Source organism: Peromyscus eremicus, chromosome 1, assembly GCF_949786415.1.
Source record: "Peromyscus eremicus chromosome 1, PerEre_H2_v1, whole genome shotgun sequence".
NCBI classification, from domain to species: domain Eukaryota; kingdom Metazoa; phylum Chordata; class Mammalia; order Rodentia; family Cricetidae; genus Peromyscus; species Peromyscus eremicus.
Window position 1 is genome coordinate 151,268,256 of NC_081416.1, and position 19,744 is coordinate 151,287,999.

Below are 19,744 nucleotides of genomic sequence, written 5' to 3' on the forward strand. Positions count from 1 at the left end.
GTACCAAAAGCTACTTAGGGAGGAAAAGGTTTCATTTGGCTCACACTTCCAGGTCACAGTTCACCACTGAGAAGTCAGGACAGAGCTCGAGGCAGAAATCTCAAAGCAGGCCTACTTGTTCCTCCATGTGGTGTTAGCTCCCATTAGGGAACTCAGAGCCCAGGAAGTACAGCAAGATCCACGAGGATGCTGCTTATCGGATGGCTCCCTCACAGGACCATGCTTAGCCAGCTTCACTGCACAGCCCAGGTCCACCTGCCTAGGGATAGTGGTGCTGGTGTCCACATTGGGCTGGGCCCTCCTACATCAATTAACAGACACGCCCACAGGCCAATCTTACCTAGGAAATTCCTCAGTCAAGGCTTTCCTCTCAGATGACTGGGCTATGCTAAGTTAACAGTTAAAGCTGGCCAAGACACCAAGAATAACCTTGAATTTCTGACCATCCTGCCCTCATCTCACAAGGGGTAGTGTTACAGGCATACACCATGGCTACTCATGAGGTGTTGGGGGTGGAACTCAGGGCCTTGTGTGTGTAATACTGCCACTGAGTGGCACCCTGATACGGGAATACATTACATTTACCACATCGAGCATCAGAGCTCAACCATAAAGTACTTCTCAGAGCTTGCTTTTTCCTCCTTAAGATTGCACAGTAGATGGATTCACAGTCCATGACCACCAACTAGCACTATGAAAAAATATTGCTTCCCAGGAAAAGATCAAAATCTTTAAAAAAAATCTTAAAAAATTAAATATGTACCACTTTTAGATCATAATAAAATTGAAACATTATAAATAGTTTAACCACAAATCCCCTAATAAAGAAGTAAGGGTAAGCCACTAGGATTTGGGGAGCTGTTTGTTACACAGCATTGTTGAAGGAAAAGCTGATTGATACAAAGAAGAAAATTGGACTCAAGAAGAGCTGATGAGACAATGCTTGGTTAGGACAGAACTCTCAGGACTTCCCCAGCTTCACCCTGACACTCACTTACCGTACCCTGGAGCAGTCCACTGGGCCCGATGACCTGTTTGAAGACATGCTGGCTGACGTGGGCATCCAGGGCCGCCAGGGGGTCATCCAGCAAGTACACAGCAGCCTTTCTGTACACAGCCCGAGCCAAGCTCAGCCGTTGCTTCTGGCCCCCGGAAAGGTTCATGCCCTGGGAACATGAGACAGGGACTCAAATACACATCTGCTGGTGACATCAGAATGACCAGGTGGTGGTGGTGGTGGTGCAAGCCTTCAATCCTAGCACTCTGGGTTGGGGGCAGAGGCAGGAGGATCTCTGTGAATTCAAGGCTAGCCTGGTCTACAGAGCAAGTTCCAGGACAGCTAGGGCTACACAGAGAAACCCTGTCTTGAAAAACAAAACAACAATAACAACAAAACCAGAGTGACATGGGTGAGGGACACACCTGCTCATTCAGTGAGGGGCAGCTCAAGGTGCCTGTCCTTGGGTCACATTTGTCTCTAAACACTGAGCCAGGATCCTTGGTGGCCTGAGCCTGCTTCTCCCCTTCCCAGCGTCCCTTCTGGAGATGCTGTCTGCACTCTTCAGTCTCCTCCCTCTCTTCCAGGCTGACTCCATCCCTCTCTGCCCAGCGCTTCTTCCCTTTCCTCCATTGATGACATGTTCCCGGAGGACGCCACTCACTCCCTTGTCTAAATTTCTAGTCCTTATTTTCAGTCATTCACTTCCTCAGCTAATGCTCACCCATGGTAGCTCTACTTGGATGTACTTGGCTGTGGGGATCTAGCAGTGACAACCTGCTCTCCTGACCCTTTCATCTAATGAGTATGTGCTGGGAAAGGTGACAAGATCAGGCCTGTCCTCAAAGGTGATGCAGGGCATAAGCCTTGTGTGTTCCATGGAGACAGTGTTCACAGGCCTTGGGAGATTCGGTGAGCATGCTGGGGTCCCTGTAGCTGGAGAGAGCAGGAACATGGAAGTATGACAGGAGATGAGGTAGAGAGAGAAATGGGGTCACATGGGGGCTTTCTGGGGCTGGTCAAAACTTTGACTCTGAATCTGAGGAAACAGGAAACCCTGAGAGTTCTGAAGGGAGGGAGGGAGTAACTTGACCTGTTGGCACAGGGCTCTCTGTCTGCTGGGCTGGGATTGGTCTAAAGGGAGAAAGGATAGAAACTAGGGGGCCTGAGCCAGTGGTGGCACATGCCCATCATCTCAGCACTCAAGAAGGCTGAGGCAAGAGGATCACAAGTTCTTGACCCTGTCTCAAACATAAATAAACGAGAGACTGGAGCTCAGAGGTGAAGCAGTTGCTCAGAATCTGCAAAGACCTTGGTTTGATCCCCAGCATCGATTCCCAGTTCCCTCAGCTAGGGGTCAGCCCACATTTTCTAGGATGAGTCAGAGAATAGCTCTTGTAAAGTTTGAGGGCCATTTGATGTCTGTCCCAATTGCCCAACTCTGACCTCTGAATGCAAAAGTAGACATAGACCATAAGCTGTGGATAGATGGCTGTGTCCCAATAAAACTTTATTTATAAAAACAAGTAGTGGGCCGGTCCTTAGCACATAGTTTTCTGATTCTGTTTGTTCTATAGCTTCAGATGCCTGTGTCCTTTGTGGAGACCATCTGGCTTAGATTCTTTGGTGAGGCCAAGAAAGGGGAAGCAATTTGACTAACAGTATCCAGCAGGGCATTCTGCTTTCCTTTTGTTTGTTTTATTTTCTTTCAATCAGTTTCTCTCAATAATTGAACAGCTGCTATATGTTTGGCCTTGACCTGGGACCTCCTTCCCTCCCCCCTTTCCACCCCTACTGTCCCCCATCACGCTGCCCCCAGATCAGGGAGGCATATGGCCCCAGGGACTCCTCACCTGCTCCCCTATTGGGGTGTGAACTCCTGCAGGGAAGCTGGCCACATCAGACTCCAGGGCACAGGCTTCCAGAACTTTCTGCAACCAGGGCAGGTCCAGCTCCTGCCTGAAGCACACATTCTCCACCACCGAGGTATTCTGGACCCAGGCCTCTTGGGGCACGTAGGCCATGGAACCCTGAAACACGCCTCACTGTAGGCAGTTCATATGAGAGTAGGAGAACTGGGTACCCAGAGGGTGGGAGGCTGACAGTGAATGGCAGCGATCTTGGCTGCGAGGGGGGCAGGGAGGAACGGGTGGCCTTACCTCAATGCTCACAGACCCTTCTACCTTCAACAGCTCCCCAAGCAGGGCAGACAGCAGGGAGGACTTCCCAGCCCCCACTGGACCCACAACAGCCAGCAGACAGCCCTGAGGCACGGTGAGGTTGATCCTGACAACCCAGGGGAGATGCAGCCCTGAAGGTCCAGCCTGGGTGTGTACAGAAGCCGGGAACCCTAGACACACCCACCCCATCCTGCTGTTCAGGCCTTGGGGTGACCATTAAGAGGATATACAGAGCCTTCCCTCCCCTGGTCCTTGTCTGGCTATCTGAGCTACCTTCCCTGTCACACCTGAGCATATCACATGTACACATGTGCCTGCCACACAAGCACTTACAGACATGCCACCAACATTAGTACACAGTCACATGCACAGCCAGTATACGGATGCAAGCACATGCATGTGCCCACGTGCACCACTGCGTGCATATCCATGCACACATGCACATGCAGAGGGGATCACGATGTGGGTCTCTTGGTTGCTGTCTCCTCTTGCTCAGGCCTGCAATGCACGCCCTGCTGCTCTTCCTGCCTCGGCCCCGCCCACTCCTGCCCATCTTCTGCTGTCAGCCCTTACCCAGCAGTCACAGGGACCTATTAAAGACCAAATCAAGGCTGGGTGTGAGGGTGCACACCTCCCAGCACTTGAGAGGCAGAGGCAGGCAGATCCCTATGAATGTGAGGGCAGCCTGGTCTACAGAGTGAGACCCTGTTTCAAAAAACAAAACCAAAAAACCAAATCGGTTCCTAACCCTCCCAAGCTACACCATCCAGCATTCCAGTTTGACTGAGGGCGAGAAGGAAAGCCCTGGTGACTACGAGTTATGACCAGGCACACTCTTAGTGCTTCTCCGGTGGTCCAGTGGTTCTCAGCAGGGGTAGTTTTGCTCTGGTGGGGTGGGGTCATTTGGCAACATCTAGAGGTATTTTCGTCACACAGCTGATTGGGGCTGGGGTTCCTCAGTACTTAGTTCAGCCAAACATCCTACAAGGCCCAGGACAGCCCACAATAGGGAATTCTCAGCCCCAAACACCGACAGGGTATGACTGAGAACCTGGCCATGCTCCTGCCTCAGGGTCTCTCCACAGTTCCAGAAGCCTTCCCCTGACCTCTGGACCCTCAGCTGGAATGCCAACCTTCCCACACTATGGGCTTTGTCCCTTCCCTAGGCTTTCCACTGTGTCCCATGTCTATCCAAATGTCACTCCAGGAGAGCAGAGCCCCGGCCTTCCCTCTGTCCCCAGCATCCAGAACAGAGTACACACAGCAGGTGGTTGCTCGGTGCACACTCCTGAGAGTGTGGGGTACAGGGAGACAGAAACGGCCAGATTTCCTTCCTCTTGGTGGGTGACAATGGCCTTGGAACTGATACAGGAGGCACAGAAGGCGGTCACAGCTGATGAGGCTGGGCCTTGAGCCTCATGTTAGTCAGGTGGGGAGCAGAGGAGTGCCTGATGTGGGGGAGGGTGCTCAGGTACCCTGTGTCCCCTTTATAGGGCTGTAGCATGCAAGAATCCTTGCCTCCCTGCACAGAACCCTGGCATAGCCTAGCCTATCCTCCAGCCCCAGGTGCCACACTGTTTCTCAGAATCTAAGAGCATCTTTCGGTGGGGTTTCATACCCGTGCAGGCAGGGAGGGCTCTCCTGGGACCAAGCGAAAGTGCCATTGTGTACAGAAATTCGATCCTTTGAGGCTGCAGGGCATAGAAAGACAGTTACAGGGGCTGGTCCTGCCCTCCTGGCATCCCAGCATTCAGTGTTCAAGACCTCAGCCCTTTGCTCTGTCCTCAAAGCATCAAGTTTCAGCTAGAAGCCTCACAAGGCCCTGCCCTGCTACCTGTTGACTTGGCAGAGACCCTGTCATAGTAATTCGGACACAGGCAAACCTCAGCCAGGGATTCAAATCCTGTTGGCTGCCTTTGTTTGTTTGTTTGTTTTGTTGCTTTTTATAAAACAAAAAATTTGAACTAGGCATGGTGGCTCATGCCTGTAATTCCGGAACCTGGGATGTTGAGACAAGAGGGTAATGAGTTAGAGCTAACCCGGGTTATAGAGCGAATGTGATGCCAGTTTGGGCTATATAATGAAGATCACCAATAAAGTTATTTATTCATATACTTAAGTAAATAAACAAATAATCTCAGTGTGGTGGTTGTGCCTGTAATCCTGGTATTTGGGAGGTGGAGGCAGAAGGATCATGATGAGTTCAAGGCCAGCTTTGGCTACACAGCAAGTTCAAGTCGAGCCTTGGCTACAACGCCCTGTCTCAGAAAGCCAGAAAAAGGGGCCAGAGGGATGAGTCATGGTTAAGAGCACTGGCTGCTCTTGTAGAGGATGCAGGCTCAATTCCCAGCACCCACATGGCGGCTCACAAACCATCCAGTTCCAGAGGATCTGACACCCTTTTCTGGCCTCCCTGGGCATCAGGTACTCATAGGTACACAGACACACATGCAAGTGAACACCTATACATATAAAGTAAAAATAAATAATCCTTGCCCCAATTTTAAGACAAAAATTTAAATAAATGGTAAATAAAATGCATTAATTTTGCATATGTTCTAATCTAATTGTGGAACTTAAATTAATGTGACCTCCAAGACAACCCCTGCTGCAGGCACTTGGATCCTGAAGATGGACATGAGGCTCCAAGAGGTTAACACATCAGAGCTGGGGTTCCAATGTGTCCCTGGGGTGGGACGTCCATCCCAAGGACAGGATTTTATGTATTATGTGGGTATGTTCTAGATAAGCAGGTTGACCAGATGTCTCAGTTATATGAACTGGGTGGGAGGCCCTTGGCTGGGGACAGGCTATTTTCTGCCCTCCCTCCCACTCCCTGCAGCAGCTAATGTCACATAGGCAGTTAATGTCACATAGGTGACAGTGGCAGGACTGAGGAGAGGAGCCAGCTAACTAGAGCTTGTGAGTCTCCACACTGATGCTCTCACTGAGTCTTCTTAAAAATAATTCATTTATTTTTATAGACATTGGTATTCTGCTTGCATGTATGTCTGTGTGATGGAGTCGGATTCCTGGAACAGGAATTATAAACAGGTGTGAGCTGCCATGTGGATGCTGGGAACCAAACCTGGGTCCTCTGGAAAAGCAGCCAGTGCTCTTAACCACTGCTCCATCTCTCCAGCCCCTGATCTGAGTCTTTAGCTTAATAATGTGTCCATGGTTCTCTTCCTAGACTTCTGCATAAGGGTAAGGACTTGATGGGGTACCCACTCTTGAGTGTCTAGGTGGCACCCCACAGTGCTCCACTGGCTGTCACTGTACAGGTGGCAGAAGCAGAGGCTTCACAATGTTGGGTACCAAGTGCCATGGCTGGTGGTTGAATCTGCATTACATGTGCTGTCTTTGTCCCCTCCCCCCTGCCCATTTCAGCACTCACAGCATCTGGAGGGACTTGAGTCCATGCCACTGGGGTCTACTTCTTCCAGACACAGGAAGGCAGCCAGCCGGTCAAAGGACACTCGAGCCTGGAGGTACGAGAGAGGGCTGGTCACCAGGGCAGAAGGACTTTGGGTGGGTCCCTGGAAATGCCAGGGGGAGGCTTCCTGAGGACCCAGCCCAACACTGCATTTGCTGGATGTTGGGACAGAGTTTTGTAGGTCATAGAAAAGCGATGATCTTGACAGGGGTGGGGACTTCTCTCTGCTCCTCAATCCAAGAGAGAGAGACTGGAACAAACCAGCTGCCTCCGCTAAGGCCTGGGAAGAGGGCAACACCTTTCCAACAGTGTCCAGTAGCAATGTGGAGTAACTTCCAACTCTGTGCATTGGGGGCACCTTCTTGGGCACCCATTGCACACCTATCTTGGTGATTGGCGGTGATCCTTAAAATACAGGTGGCCTGGGGCTGAAGAGATGGCTCGGTGGGGTGACGCACTTGTTGTGCAAATATGAGGACCTGAGTTCAAATCCCCAGAGCCCACATAAAAGCTGGGCATGGCAGTCCATGTCTGCCATCCTAACATTTGGAGAGTGGAGATGAGTGGATCCCTGGAACTCTCCGGCCAGCCAGTCTAGTCAAATGGATAAGCTCTGGGTTCAGTGAGAGACCCTGTCTCAAAATTTAAAGTGGGGTAGAGGGAGGAATAGCTAGAACTAAGGATTTTTGAAAAAGCCATAGGGAAACCTGTTATTTTAGAAGCTCCCATATGCGTGTATGCATATATATGTATTTAATTGGAGTTACTCTACACAAGGGATAATGCTTCTCTCATAAAACATGTATTACCTAATAAAATGCCTAGTGTCGGATATGGGAATACCTCACCTCTGACCTAGAGAGACCCCTAAAACACCAGATGCCCACCAGAACTGGTGGTAAGACCCTATTGCTGAAGGCACAGCATGCTTTGGTCATAGGGCATGGAGAAACCAAGGTGACACTGGCTGGGCAGCTTCCTCCCTGCTGGCTGGCTTTTCTAGTACCAGAAGGTGCTATGTAGGCTGCTAGCGGAGAAAGTGACCAACTCTCTTACCTAGCTGTGAATCCTGTGAGCTACAGATGACTGTCGTGGGAAGATGTGCTCATGGGTACAATAGTGGCTTTAATGTGATGAAGTAAACAACAGTTTTCCGATGGGTTTAAGGCACATCTGGAACTAAACATCTGGCCAATAAGCCATGGTGGGTGAGCTTATGGATGTTCCGTTGGAACCTCCAGCTCGCCCCTGCACATTCTGGGAAGTCCCATTCCTGTCTCTGTCTCTTTCCAAACCCTGCCTGCTCCGTCTCCAAACAAAGGAAAGGGGCCCAAAAGCCCAGTTCTGCATTCTTGACGGTTACGGCGGCAGCTCCTCCCCTGAAGTTATCAGCTGCCCAAGTCCCCACCTAAGCACCCAGCTTTTGACCATACTTGGGCACAAACCCAGCGTGTGGCAGATAAGGCCATTACCCCTCACCTGCACACACACACACACACACACACACACACACACACACACACACACACACACACCAGAGGACGGAGGAGGAGGAGGTAGTTCAATTATGCAATCTTCCTCCTTTTTAGCATCCCAGATACCTGATGGGAAAGACAGAATAGGCAGAGAAATAAAAGGCTCTGCCCAAGGAGGGGACCCAGGATGAATTCTTGAATGTAGAAGTGACTCATTCTCCAGGCATGCTTGCTGAGACTTCCCTGCACCCCTGACCCACTTCTAATGGTGACTGGCTGAACTCTAGACCTTCTCCTTCCCCTCACTCCTCTGCAGCAGTGGTCCAGGGGTACTGAGTCTAGGCCAAGCTCCCTGAGCTCCTTTGAGTCATCCTCCGCCCCTCCCCGCCCCTTCCCTCACCTGAACGATGCAGTGTACAGAGAAGGGCAGGAAGGCCTGGGCTTTGTTAAGGATGCTGAGCACCGTGAGGGTCACAAAAGCCTTCTCTGCATCCATGGCGTTGTCCTCTGCCACCAGGGTGTGGACAGCAAACACAACCAGTGCCACCTGTTGAAGCACATGGGTGACACTGAGTCTGCTGTCCTTGGAGGCAGGCAGAGCCCGCTGGGGTGTCTCTAGGGTCTGTATGTCCACGCTGCAATGCTCCTGGCGCAGGCTGTCCACCCCAAGCATGCCCTCTCCCAGCCCCCTCTCAGCAGTGAGGCCAGAATGACGTCACCAGAAATGTAGACACTTGGAAGGACACGAGAGACACAGAGAAGAGGAGGGCGGAGGTCTTCAGAGCGCCTAGCTCCTGGCCCCGGATATGAAGGAGTCTCTCGAGGAAGGCTTGCTCCCAGCCATGGGACTTGATGGTTCTCATAGTTCTGAGTATGGAGCTGGTGAGCCGCGCTCGGGAGGCCTTCTGCCTCATCTGCTCTTCCTGAGACAGGAGAGAAGAGGCAAGAGAGGGGCCAGCCTGGAATTCTCCATCCCTGTGGCCCCAGACTCTTTCTCCAAGCCACACACCAACCCAGCTTCCTCACCAGGGTCCTGAGCCACACCACCCTCACTCACCCTGGACTTTCATCCCTCCCCAGAGCTGTCTCGGCTTCCTGAGCCTGCTTTCACTGTGCTAACAAGAAGCCACCAGTCGGTGTGGTGGTGCTACCAGGAAGGCTTCCCGGAGGCAAGGGTGAACTACGTCCTAAGTGAGGAGGACAGGAGGATGTAGGTCCTGAGTGCACAGCAAATGGGCAGCTGGAGTGGGTGCAGAGAGGGGAGGGGGACCTCCAGAGAGGGAACAGTGTGACTCAAAAGAAATCCAGGTAGACCACGGGAAAGGGAGACGGTGAACTGGGTTCTTCAGGGAGAGAGAGGGGTGACCGCCACAGGCTTGAAGGTCAGGCGGAAGTGTGTGAAGAGTGTCTATGAGGCTACCCAGGGACTGGCCAACCTGGTTAGCAAGGGGAGAGATGGGGCATGGACCATCTGCTGGAAGGGTGTCCAGGGATCTGCACAAGCAAAAACAGGGAGGTGGAGTGCCTGCCTGGAGAGGTCAGGAAGGCTGGCAAGCAGTGGAGTGCAGCGGAGTGGAGTGAGGCCAGGTGACAGTGAAGGGCGGATGGGACAGCCAGGAGGGGTGAGTTCAGCTACCGCCTTTCCTGCAATTCACCACCTTTACTGAACACTTTCCTCTCCCTCCACCAAAACAGGGTCTGCTGTGTAGTCCAGGCTGGCCTCAAGCTATCCTCCTGCCTCAGCTTCCTCAGCACTGGGACGACAGGTCTGTGCCGCCACAGCAAGCTTGCTGAGCACATGTTATTTATTTATTTATGAGTATATAGTCAAAAATATATATAGTCCTTGCTATGTAGACCAGGCTGGCCTCAAACTCAGATTCCCCATATCTGGCCTCCCCTCCCCCATCTCCACTCCCTGCCATCCTGGGATTAAAGGTGTTCATTACCATACCCGGCTCCATCACTTTTGTCTTCACATACAGTTATTTATATGCTTATTTATTTAATATGTGTTTGGGGGTGCGCATGCCACAGTGAGCATGTGGAGTTCGGGGACAACTTGAAAGGGCTCCCTTCACCTCGCGGGTCCTGGGATCACACTCAGGTGGCCAGGTTTGTCAGCCTTTATGCACTGAGCCATCTCACCAGCCCCACCCACTGCCCCAAATGCCGGTCAGCCGCAGTCCTCGGTGCTCAGGAGCGTCTAGTCTCAGGGCTGTGAGCTCAATACTGGGACAAGTGCTCTAGAAACAAAAACTTCAGGCAAGGGCGACCCAGCTTGCAAGACTGGGTGTGTGGCTGTGTGAGGAAGCAGAGTGGGGTGAGGGACAGAGGGAGGGGGCAAGGGCAGGTGACAGCAGGCCATGGCGAGATCTTAGGCTTCGACACTGAGTAACATCAGGGAAGGAGGTATGGCTTCTCTGACTGCCACACTTCCCTTCTGGGTGGTGAGTGGGGATGAGGGGCAGAAGCAAGAGTCAGCAAGGACAACTTGGGGCCACCATGTGAAGGGCCACACTCTAAAAGGAGCAGAGGCTTATCCAGGGACCACACAGGGAAGGCAAAGCCAGGGCTATATCCTCTTCTTGCCTCTCCCTATCTCTGTCCCCATCCAGAATCCCCACAGCTGTTCCCCCGCCCAGGGTGTCCCCATTCCCAAATGCCAAACCTGGTGGTAGCTCCTTTTCTTGGTGATGAAGAAATTCAGAGGGAGGAGGCTCAGGAAGACAGCGATGGCCGTGAGGGCAGAGGGTCCGAGGAGCTAGGGACAGAGGGGTAAGGAGGTGTCACGGGACTCCAGGGGTTTGGTCACACCACCTCCCGGGGCTGGGAATTCAGGCAGGTGCCACCGCGCCCGGCTCTTTATATAGGTTGTGGGGCTCTCGACTTTGGTCCTCATGTTCACACAGTAAGCAGTTTGTTGTCTTCCCTTCCTGATCCTTTAAATGTGTGCTTATTTTTATTGAGGTGACATGCCGCAGCACCATGTGGAGGCCAGGAGATGACCTCACAGTCAGCTCTCTCCTTCCATGTTTACATCGGTCCCCAGGCTCGTGTCACCAGACAGCAAGCACCTTAATTGACCCCCTGAGCCGTTTGCAAGCCCCTTTTTGTGGTTTGTTTCCCTAGAGACCAAGTCTTAATCCAGGACGGTCTCAAAGTCACTATGTTGCTGAGGCCGACCTAAAAATCCTATCCTCTTACCTCCACCTCCCAAATGCAAGTGTTGCAGGCGTGCGCCCCACACCCACCTTCCGGGCTCACTGTTAATTTACCCTCCATCTCACCTCTTAGTAGGGAGTCAGTCACCAGATTAACAAATCAACACACAAATTTGAAGTTTCTGATACATATATATGTATACATATGCATCTGGCATAAGAATACCCCATGCTAGGCATCTTTATGGTTAAGAACACTCACTGGCTGCTCCTCTCAAGGACCCAGGGTCGTTTCCCAGGGCCCACAAAGTGATTCAAAACCGTCTGTAACACCAGATTCAGGGGATCTGATGCCCTCTTCTGTCCTCTATGGGCACTGCGTGCATATGGTACACAGACATACAAGCAGGCAAAGTACCGTACACACAAAAATAAATACATTTTTAAATGGGGCTGGTGAGGGGGTTTGGGGGTTAAGAGCACTGGCTGTTCTTGCAGAGGCCCTGAGTTCAATTTCCAGCAACCACAGGTTGGCGCACAACTATCTGTAATGAGATCTGGTGCCCTCTTCTGGTGTGAAGGTATACATGCAGGAGGAATCCTACACATAATAAATAAGTCTTTAAAAAAAAAATGCCCCACCCAATATTGGAGATGTAATTATACTGAGCAATTATTTGGTTTATTTGAAATTCCCATTTAACCGGACATCTGTTTTGTTTGTCACTCCCTCCACCAGCTTTGGAACTTTGGGGGCCTTTGGTCTGGGTACCTGGGAGATGTAGTGGTGGGGATAGAATAAATGATTTTATAAAGTATAAAAATAAAAAATTTATTGTGCTTTTTCAGATTTTCTCCACCCCAACTCCAGTCTGTGTTTCTTCTCTCAGAACAAAGGAACTCTTAATTCCCCAGACTAAAGCGGTCCCGCTTGCTTTATTCATGCAACAATTCCACCACCTAGTGGCTCCATGGAGAACTGCCCGGAAAGCTGCTAACAGCCTGGAAAACACTCCTTCAGGATGCCAGGCCGACGCCCACCCCTCTCATCTCAAATGCTTTCCTTTAGCCCTAGCATCCACAATGCCCACCATCTCAGTAAGACTAGGACTGCATGGCGGTCCTCTGAGGCCAGGGCAGAGGCGGCCCTCTGCGGCCAGGGCAGAGGCGGCATGCAGGGTGTTATCTGTGGGTTCTGTGGCCTCTGACCACTATCAACCTCGGTTTGCTCAACACCTTGATTTCTTCACAGCTCCTTCCTCCTTCCCTTGCTCCCCTACAATAACAGCCAGCTTTTCGATACTGCACACAGGCACTGCTTGAATGTCTGTGTATGCTTGCTGAACACCTACTGTGTGTAAGCCTTGGGATGGTCAAATGTCAGTGCTCATAAGTAGGATTTTATCCGGCCATGACAGCTCATGTCAGTACTCACAGACTCCAGCCTTTCTATACAACAAGGTCAAGGGCAGCTTTTAGTGAGACTTTTCTCAAAATTTAAAAAAAAAATACTTTTTTAAGGACTGGAGATGTAGCTCAGTGGAAAAATCGCTTGTGTGGCATACTCAAGGTACCACAGAGATAAATAAGGAAACACCTAATGGTCCTCAGTGATCATGGTAATGCCTCCTCCTCACGCATCAGACAGCTAACAACACTGCAGCAGGTGAATGCCGGATGCTCTTCAAAGCACCTTGCACACTCAGCCTGAGCATCCCTAATCCAAACACTGAAACTGAAGTGCTCACAAATCTGAAAGGCTTTGAGCACCAACACGATGTCACAGTGGGAAGTTCCATACCTCATCTCTCAGTGGCCACAGTCAAAGTACAGGGCTGTTAAAGACACTGTTCAACATGACCTTTGGCCGATGGCAATAAGGCACCCACAAAACACATACAATTTTCTTATTAAACTTGAGATAGATCCTCAAGATCTCAAATGCATTTCTAACTTTCCCGAATCCAAAACCAGAACCACGCCCGGACCCAAGCGCTTCAGACAGAGGCTGCTCAGCTGCTGTCAGCCTGTCTGTCTCACCCATGTAGGACCAGGAGCCTATTTCTAATTAGCATCTGCTTTTAGAGCTGAGGAACTGGAGCACAGAGAGGGTGAGTTACTAGTGTGAAGTCCTAACAGCACGCAAATGGTAAGAGCAAGGTTTGAACCCAGGCAGTTCCCACACAGAGTCAGAGCCTATCTTCATCATCACCATCATCATCCTCATCATCACCATCATCATCCTCATCATCACCATCAAGCAGAAGCTTTTGTACCATAAAGCAGAAGGAAGAAAGTCAAAAAAGGTTCCACAGTTGATGCCGTGGCTCTGTGCTTTCTGGACATGGTGGCAAATTCCTTCCCCTGGCATTATGTTTTTTTGTTGTTTTGTTTTTGGTGACCATGCTTAAGTGGCACCAATTACTCCAAAACATAATGGAGTCACCTACTGAGTGCCTTGTGAACCCACCAAGCAGTGGTAATGGTAAGGATCACATCTGTATGGGTGTGATGGCACACTCCTGAAATCAGCACTTGGAAGGTGTTCAAGGCCAGCCTCGGCTATGTAGGAGTTTGAGGCTAGCCAGGGCTACACAAGGTCTTGCCTCAAAAAACCCAAACCCCAAATGGAGCCAAACTAAAACTCCGAAATGGGGGACAAGTTCATCAATATAACCAGCAGCATTTCATGAAAGGAACTGAGTCCCAGAAAGGGCTAGCCTCTGCTATAAGTCAAGCCAAGGCCACTCTGTCCAAGACTCTTCCCATTATGTCATCTTGCACTCTGCAGATGGAAACTGGGCTAAAGGAAGAGGAGAAAAGGATGAGGAACCAGAAGAGGAAGAACCAGAAGGAAGAGGAGGAGGATATGGAAGCTCAACCCCACTTCTCTGCTTCACACCTGCCACAGGTAGACAAAGCAGACTATGATCCAGAGGAAGAGCAGCCACAGCGCATTGAGGTAGAGGACACTCTCCGTCAGCCGCTGTATGTCCACTGACACCAGGTTGACCACATCCCCTGCTGCGCTGGACTTTCTGGAACCACTGGACAGCACCAGGACCTGGGCAGGTATGGAGAAGAGGGCATGAGGAGGGAAGGACGGGAGTGGGCACTGAGTGCAGGCCCAAACTCAGTTTACCATCTGTGCAGCGAACCTATAAACTCCAAGCCAAACTCACAAGATGGGCATGGGGATCTGGGGTGGAGGAACACATTATTGAAAATAAAAAAAGCTAGACATGTGGTGATCTTGGTTCATTCGCCTTATGCTAGAGATGCCCGTGCCCATGCTGAGAGCAGCCTCCTTTCCCCAGATGCCAGGGCCAGAGGCAGGTTGCACTGTGCTCATCTCTCTCTCCCAGACTCTAGAGTCGCTTTGGTAAATGCAGCTAGGTCTGTAGTTACATTGCACCTCAAGGGTTGTTAAAAAGTAAAAAGCGATCCTGAATCAGTGTGGTCCCTATTTTACAGCTAAGGAAACTGAGGTCCAGAGAAGCAGAGCAACTTGCCCCAAGTCAGAGACCTGTAGGCCATGAATTCAGGACCCTGGAGCCATGCCACAGAGAGCACAGGGTGCTGGATTCCCTCTGAGGCCCTCTGGCTCCTTTCTCTGGGGGCTTCTGATCCATCTGATCCTGGGGTCCGGGGACCCCTCAGCATGATGAATGCTGCTTCTTCCTGCCTGTGATCCATGGAGTGTAGAACTCTCCACTCAACAAGTCTTTACAGAGGGCTGGCTGCAGCCCCACCCACGTGACTCAACACTGAAGCTCCTACCCCTGGGTCCCCGCCTCTGCGGTCTCCGGAGAATTTCAGTGGAGACAGGCTCTCTGGCACAGCCGGAAGCAGAGCTCGAAGGTGTTTATAGTTCGTTTCAATGGAAGTGATAAGTGCCAGGAACGTGTCTCCCTGAAGGTCAGGGCAGGCCAGACCTCTGAGGATCAAAGGCTGCTTTGCTGTGGTAGGCAGTATTACCTCCTGAGATCAAGGGAAGTCAGACATGGAGACTCTTGTGGGATGTCAGCATCCTCGCAGGAATGCACCTAACCCGCTGTTGAAACAATGGACCCCTTGAAACTGGCATGTCCCCGGGAGTCTCATGCTCGGAGAGTGAAAAGACTGAAGCCTGGTGCCTGAGGGGAACTTGTCTTTGGGAGAGATTTCACAGGGTCCTGACAGAAAAGACAGATGGGTGAGGTCACACCCAACCAGAACTGCTTAGCTATACACACCTCTTACCCTCTGTTCAAATCTAAACCTCACAGTCAGGATCCCAAAGATGGACTCCGGGGTGTTGGCCACTGGGTGTCTTTGCTTCTCTTCCCAACGTGGCCACACTGGGTAAACCTCATGTCTCTGCCTTCCTTTGTCACTTGTCTCTTTAACTGGCCTGTTGGGAAAGATGCCCCGCCCAGCTTGTTGGGGCTGCAGACCAGGCTCTGACCCCAACACTTCTAGTAACATTTGTTCTCCCTGCCTGGTTGAGATGCTTCAAGCCTGAGGAACCACTGTCTGCTGCAGTCCCTGGCCCTCACTCCTACGGAACAAAAGCCAGTGAAGGAGCTAAGGGACTGAAGAGATGTGGTTGGGGAAGTCTCAGGGCTGGACCACACAGAGCATTAACTGAGCAGGTAAGAGAACGGCTGTGTGAGGGTCGGAGCATGCAGTCCGAGCACACAGTACGGATGCTGCACGCTCTTGCCCCTGGGGCTCACCTTTCTGTACACCAGGCCGGTGATGGCTGTTCGAAGCCTCATCTGTAGGACCTTGACCCTGTACATGTGCTGCTGTTCAAACAACGTCTGTAGGCAGGCTGACAAGAACATCAGCACAGCCAGGAGCCAGCCCGTCCATGCTGGGGAGTCTCGGTCGCCCATGAACTCCAGAAACAGGCTAGGGTGCGGGAAGAGGGACAGGCCGTGAGGTCGGGCTGTACCGCCTGGGTGCAGAGTCAGTCAGTGGTGGTCTTCTGAACAAATGGCCACGGTTGTTTCCACCCTGTCGGCACTTCTTTTCGATGTGGGAGTCATGTGGTCCAGGCTGGCTTCAAACTCACTGTGTCCACCATGGCCTTGAGTTTCTGAGCCTGCTGTCTCTAGGTCCTGAGAGCTAGGATACAGGCGTGTACCATCACTCCTGGTTTGTGTGGTGCTAGGGATCAAACCCAGGGCTTGGTGCATGCCAGGCAAACGTGTTACCAACTGAGCTACAGACCAAACGGAAGCCCTGCTTTGGTTTTGGTTGGGGACAGGATGTCATTCTGTGGTTCGGGTCTCAAGCGTGTGGCCCTCCTGCCTCGGACTCTTGAGTGTTGTGATCACAAACCTGTTCCAGCAGGCCCGGCTTTACTTTCCATTTTGAGACAAGGTTTCAGTAAGTGACCGGGGCTGGCCTAGAACCCACGATGTAGCCCAGGCTGGCCTAGAACTTGCAATCTTTCTCCTTTAACCTCCTGAGTGGGAATGACAGCCCCTCACCACCAGGCCTGCCTCAACACCCCACCTCTTAAATCTGGACCAGGCACCAGCTTTGGCTTTTCAGACAAGGGGAGGTAGTATTGTGCCAACATCAGGCTTTGCCTTGGGGGTGTGTGGCTTTTGTCCTGCCTCCCAGGGCCACATCCAATAGCACTGGTAGGCCTGCGATGGTCTCTTAGAGGATGGAAATTGCATGGAGCAGAGACATGTAGCTCATCTGGGCCTATTCAGCCACCAGCCACAAACACATGAGTGAGCCCCCTCAGTGGGAGCCAGTCCAAACTGCCCATCCACACATCCTGACCAGCTAGGTGAGTGCCTGTGGCTTTAAGCCTCTCATCTTGGGGATGATTGGTTAGCCCCAAAAGCTAACTGATAGCAGTGAGGTGGCAGGTGCGGTCCTCTGTCCTTCTGGGGGTCGGTCACTTTCTCCTCCATGCCTTCCCCACTCCTGCAGCCTTACTCTCCTGAGTCCCAGATGTCCACACAGAGGCAGAAGGAGCCCAAATTCTTCATCCCAGAAGGATGTCCTCACCTGAGAAGCTTAGGGACAGCGAACCTGAAGGCATCACTGATGACCAGGCTGAGGGTCCCCAGCAGGAAAGTGGACCGGAACACATGCCAGATAGCCCTGAGCAGCGGGCCCCGCTGGCTCCTCTCCGGCTTCAGGAAGGCCTCTGTCTCAGGGGCTCCCACACCACGGTTCCCTTTGCTTTTAAACACCTTGGAGTGCCTGGTAGAGAGGAGACATGGGTGTGGGGCCCACATTAGACTCGTGGCTCTAGCAAGCCAACAAACTCTGGCTGTTTTATTATTGTTGTTGTTGTTTGAGACAAGGTCATTCTGTAGCCCTGGCTAACCTTGAACTCAGAGCACTGCTGGGGGCCGGGGATAGGACTTAGGGGCCCTGGGTGAGCACTGCAGGGCCTCTGGGTCTCAGATGGGCACTGCTTAGGGCCTTTGCACCACGATGCCCACTTTTAGGGTAGTGAAGAGGACCCCCATTTAGAATCTCTGTTTAGATCACACACAGCACTCTGGGAAGAAGTGCACCTTGAGTCCAGTCAGTGATCGGCTGGTGCTTGGTGGGAACCGCTGACGGGCTGGGCGTGTGCTGGGGGCGCTGAAGCGGGATTGGGTGGTACAGGTCATTTGACCAGTGCTCTTTGCCAGGCTCCGGCTGAAGCGCTGCCTCACCACCACTTACCCCGGCAGCACACGGCAGTCCTTCCTCCATTCCCTTTCCAGCTGGGAAACGAGCTCCTCTGAAGAGTTTTCTCCTCCAAGTGACCACAGGTCTTTCGGTTCCAGCAGTTTCCTGTAGCCCCTCCACAGGAGCCTGTGAAAGAGGGGTCACCAGAGCAAGCTCCCCCAGCCCGCCCTGGACAAGAGCTTCCCCTTCGTGTTGTCGGGAAGATCAAAGATCTGAAACAAGTTTTGGACCCTGGACTTCTGCCTCCCAGAGAGGGTCTGCAAATGGTTAATTGTTTGGGGGTCCTGGGGACAAGCGATTTGACATAGAATCTGGGTGACACTCCAGTATGGCACAGAACAGAAAGCATGGCTGGTGAATGCTGTGTTTGGGAAGCAGGGTTTGCGGCCCCTCGTGGAGCTACTGGAAGACCCCTGTGCACCCAGAGTGCCGAGTCCTTCATCGGCTGAATGACTGCCAGGGGCCAGGCCCTGGGCAAGGGCTTTGCGTCCTGTAGTTCATTCAGATCAACCTGCTCTGCTTCACCTGAGGTCTGGCTGGAGCGAGAGCAGGATGGGCCCTGATGGGTGGCTGTGGCCTTGGTGCATGGGAGACCAGCTGGAACTGCTTTCTCCTTTACCCTGCGGGGTAGAGACTTGGCCTTTTTACTCACATTCCTGGTGCTCAGCGTGCAGTAGGTGCTAATTTAACCCGGTGCAGTGATGGAAGCTGAGTAACAGATGTGATTTTAGTCAGCACCTGCTACGTGCAAACTGAGTATATTCTGCTTGGTGGAGGTAGATTTGTCCCCATCTTACAGAGGGTAAGACTGAGGCTCTGGTGTTTCAAGCTCAGAGGCCAGGTAAAGAAAGCCTGGGTGAGCCTGGGAGGGAACTCTGGGGGATGAGCAGCGCTGGCAAGTGAGAGCAGCAGTAACATAGGCCAGGGACTCCACTCCAGCCCCCTGCCTCACTCACCCAGAAGCCCACCAGAACATGGCCTTGGAGGGAAATGAGGCCTCAGTCTCTGGACACGGATTCTGGAAAAGACAACAGGCCGGGGAGGAAACAGTGACGGTGTCCACCTGTCGTCCCAGCACTTGGGAAGCTGAGGCAGGAGGAAAGAGAGCTCAGGTCCACCCTGGGTTACATAGTAAGGCCCGATCTCAGAAAAGGACAGGCTGGCCTTGGTCTCACAGCCCATGGTGAGCAGGTGGCCAAGGTTAGGGAGACAGGGTGAACTGACCTCGAGTTTAATGAGTGGTGAAGTCCGGTGTCTCTTTACTACAGAGAGCTACCGGTAAGCCGTCAAGGCAATCAGGGCTGGAGGGCCAGGCATGGTGGCTCATACCTTTGATTCCAGCAATAGAGGCAGGCAGATCTCTATATGTAAGGTCAACCTGGCTTACATATCAAGTTCCAGGCCAGCCAAGGCCGCATAGTGAGACCAAAAGGGCTAGAGGGCTAATGGAGTCAATAATGCAGAACAAGAGGTACTCAGAAGAATCGCTGTTACTTTACTGAGACCAGGAAGTTCTCAAATTGCCTGGCATGGTAGCTCACACCTATAATCCAGGACTCTGGAAGTAGGAAGGTTGCTGTGGGTTCAAGGCTAGCCTGGGCTCCCTAGTGAATTCCAGGCTGCCCTGGGCTTCAGTGTGAGAGCCTGCCTTAAAAACAACAACAACAACGACGACGAACCTCAAAGCAAGGACCATGTTATGAATATGAGATATGGGGCCCAGTGATAGAGAGTGTGTGATGGTGTGTGTGTTGGGGAGAGGGGGTGTTGAGGGCTATCACTTCCAGTCTCATCACTGC

At 52.0% G+C, this 19,744-nt stretch overlaps 1 protein-coding gene across 1 annotated transcript in view; it reads right to left on the bottom strand.

The window, feature by feature from the left end:
* The window catches only part of Abcc6 (ATP binding cassette subfamily C member 6), a 62,561-nt gene that overhangs the window by 32,656 nt on the left and 10,161 nt on the right, over positions 1–19,744 (bottom strand). The window contains exons 6-18 of the mRNA XM_059276537.1: positions 18,902–18,963; positions 17,940–18,071; positions 17,268–17,465; positions 15,971–16,148; positions 14,155–14,316; positions 10,760–10,852; positions 8,808–9,011; positions 8,489–8,635; positions 6,575–6,662; positions 4,796–4,868; positions 3,157–3,283; positions 2,851–3,027; positions 999–1,166 (exon numbers count right to left, since the gene is read on the bottom strand). Coding sequence (XP_059132520.1) covers positions 999–1,166; positions 2,851–3,027; positions 3,157–3,283; positions 4,796–4,868; positions 6,575–6,662; positions 8,489–8,635; positions 8,808–9,011; positions 10,760–10,852; positions 14,155–14,316; positions 15,971–16,148; positions 17,268–17,465; positions 17,940–18,071; positions 18,902–18,963 — 1,809 coding nt within the window. The remainder of the gene's footprint in view (positions 1–998; positions 1,167–2,850; positions 3,028–3,156; positions 3,284–4,795; positions 4,869–6,574; positions 6,663–8,488; positions 8,636–8,807; positions 9,012–10,759; positions 10,853–14,154; positions 14,317–15,970; positions 16,149–17,267; positions 17,466–17,939; positions 18,072–18,901; positions 18,964–19,744) is intronic.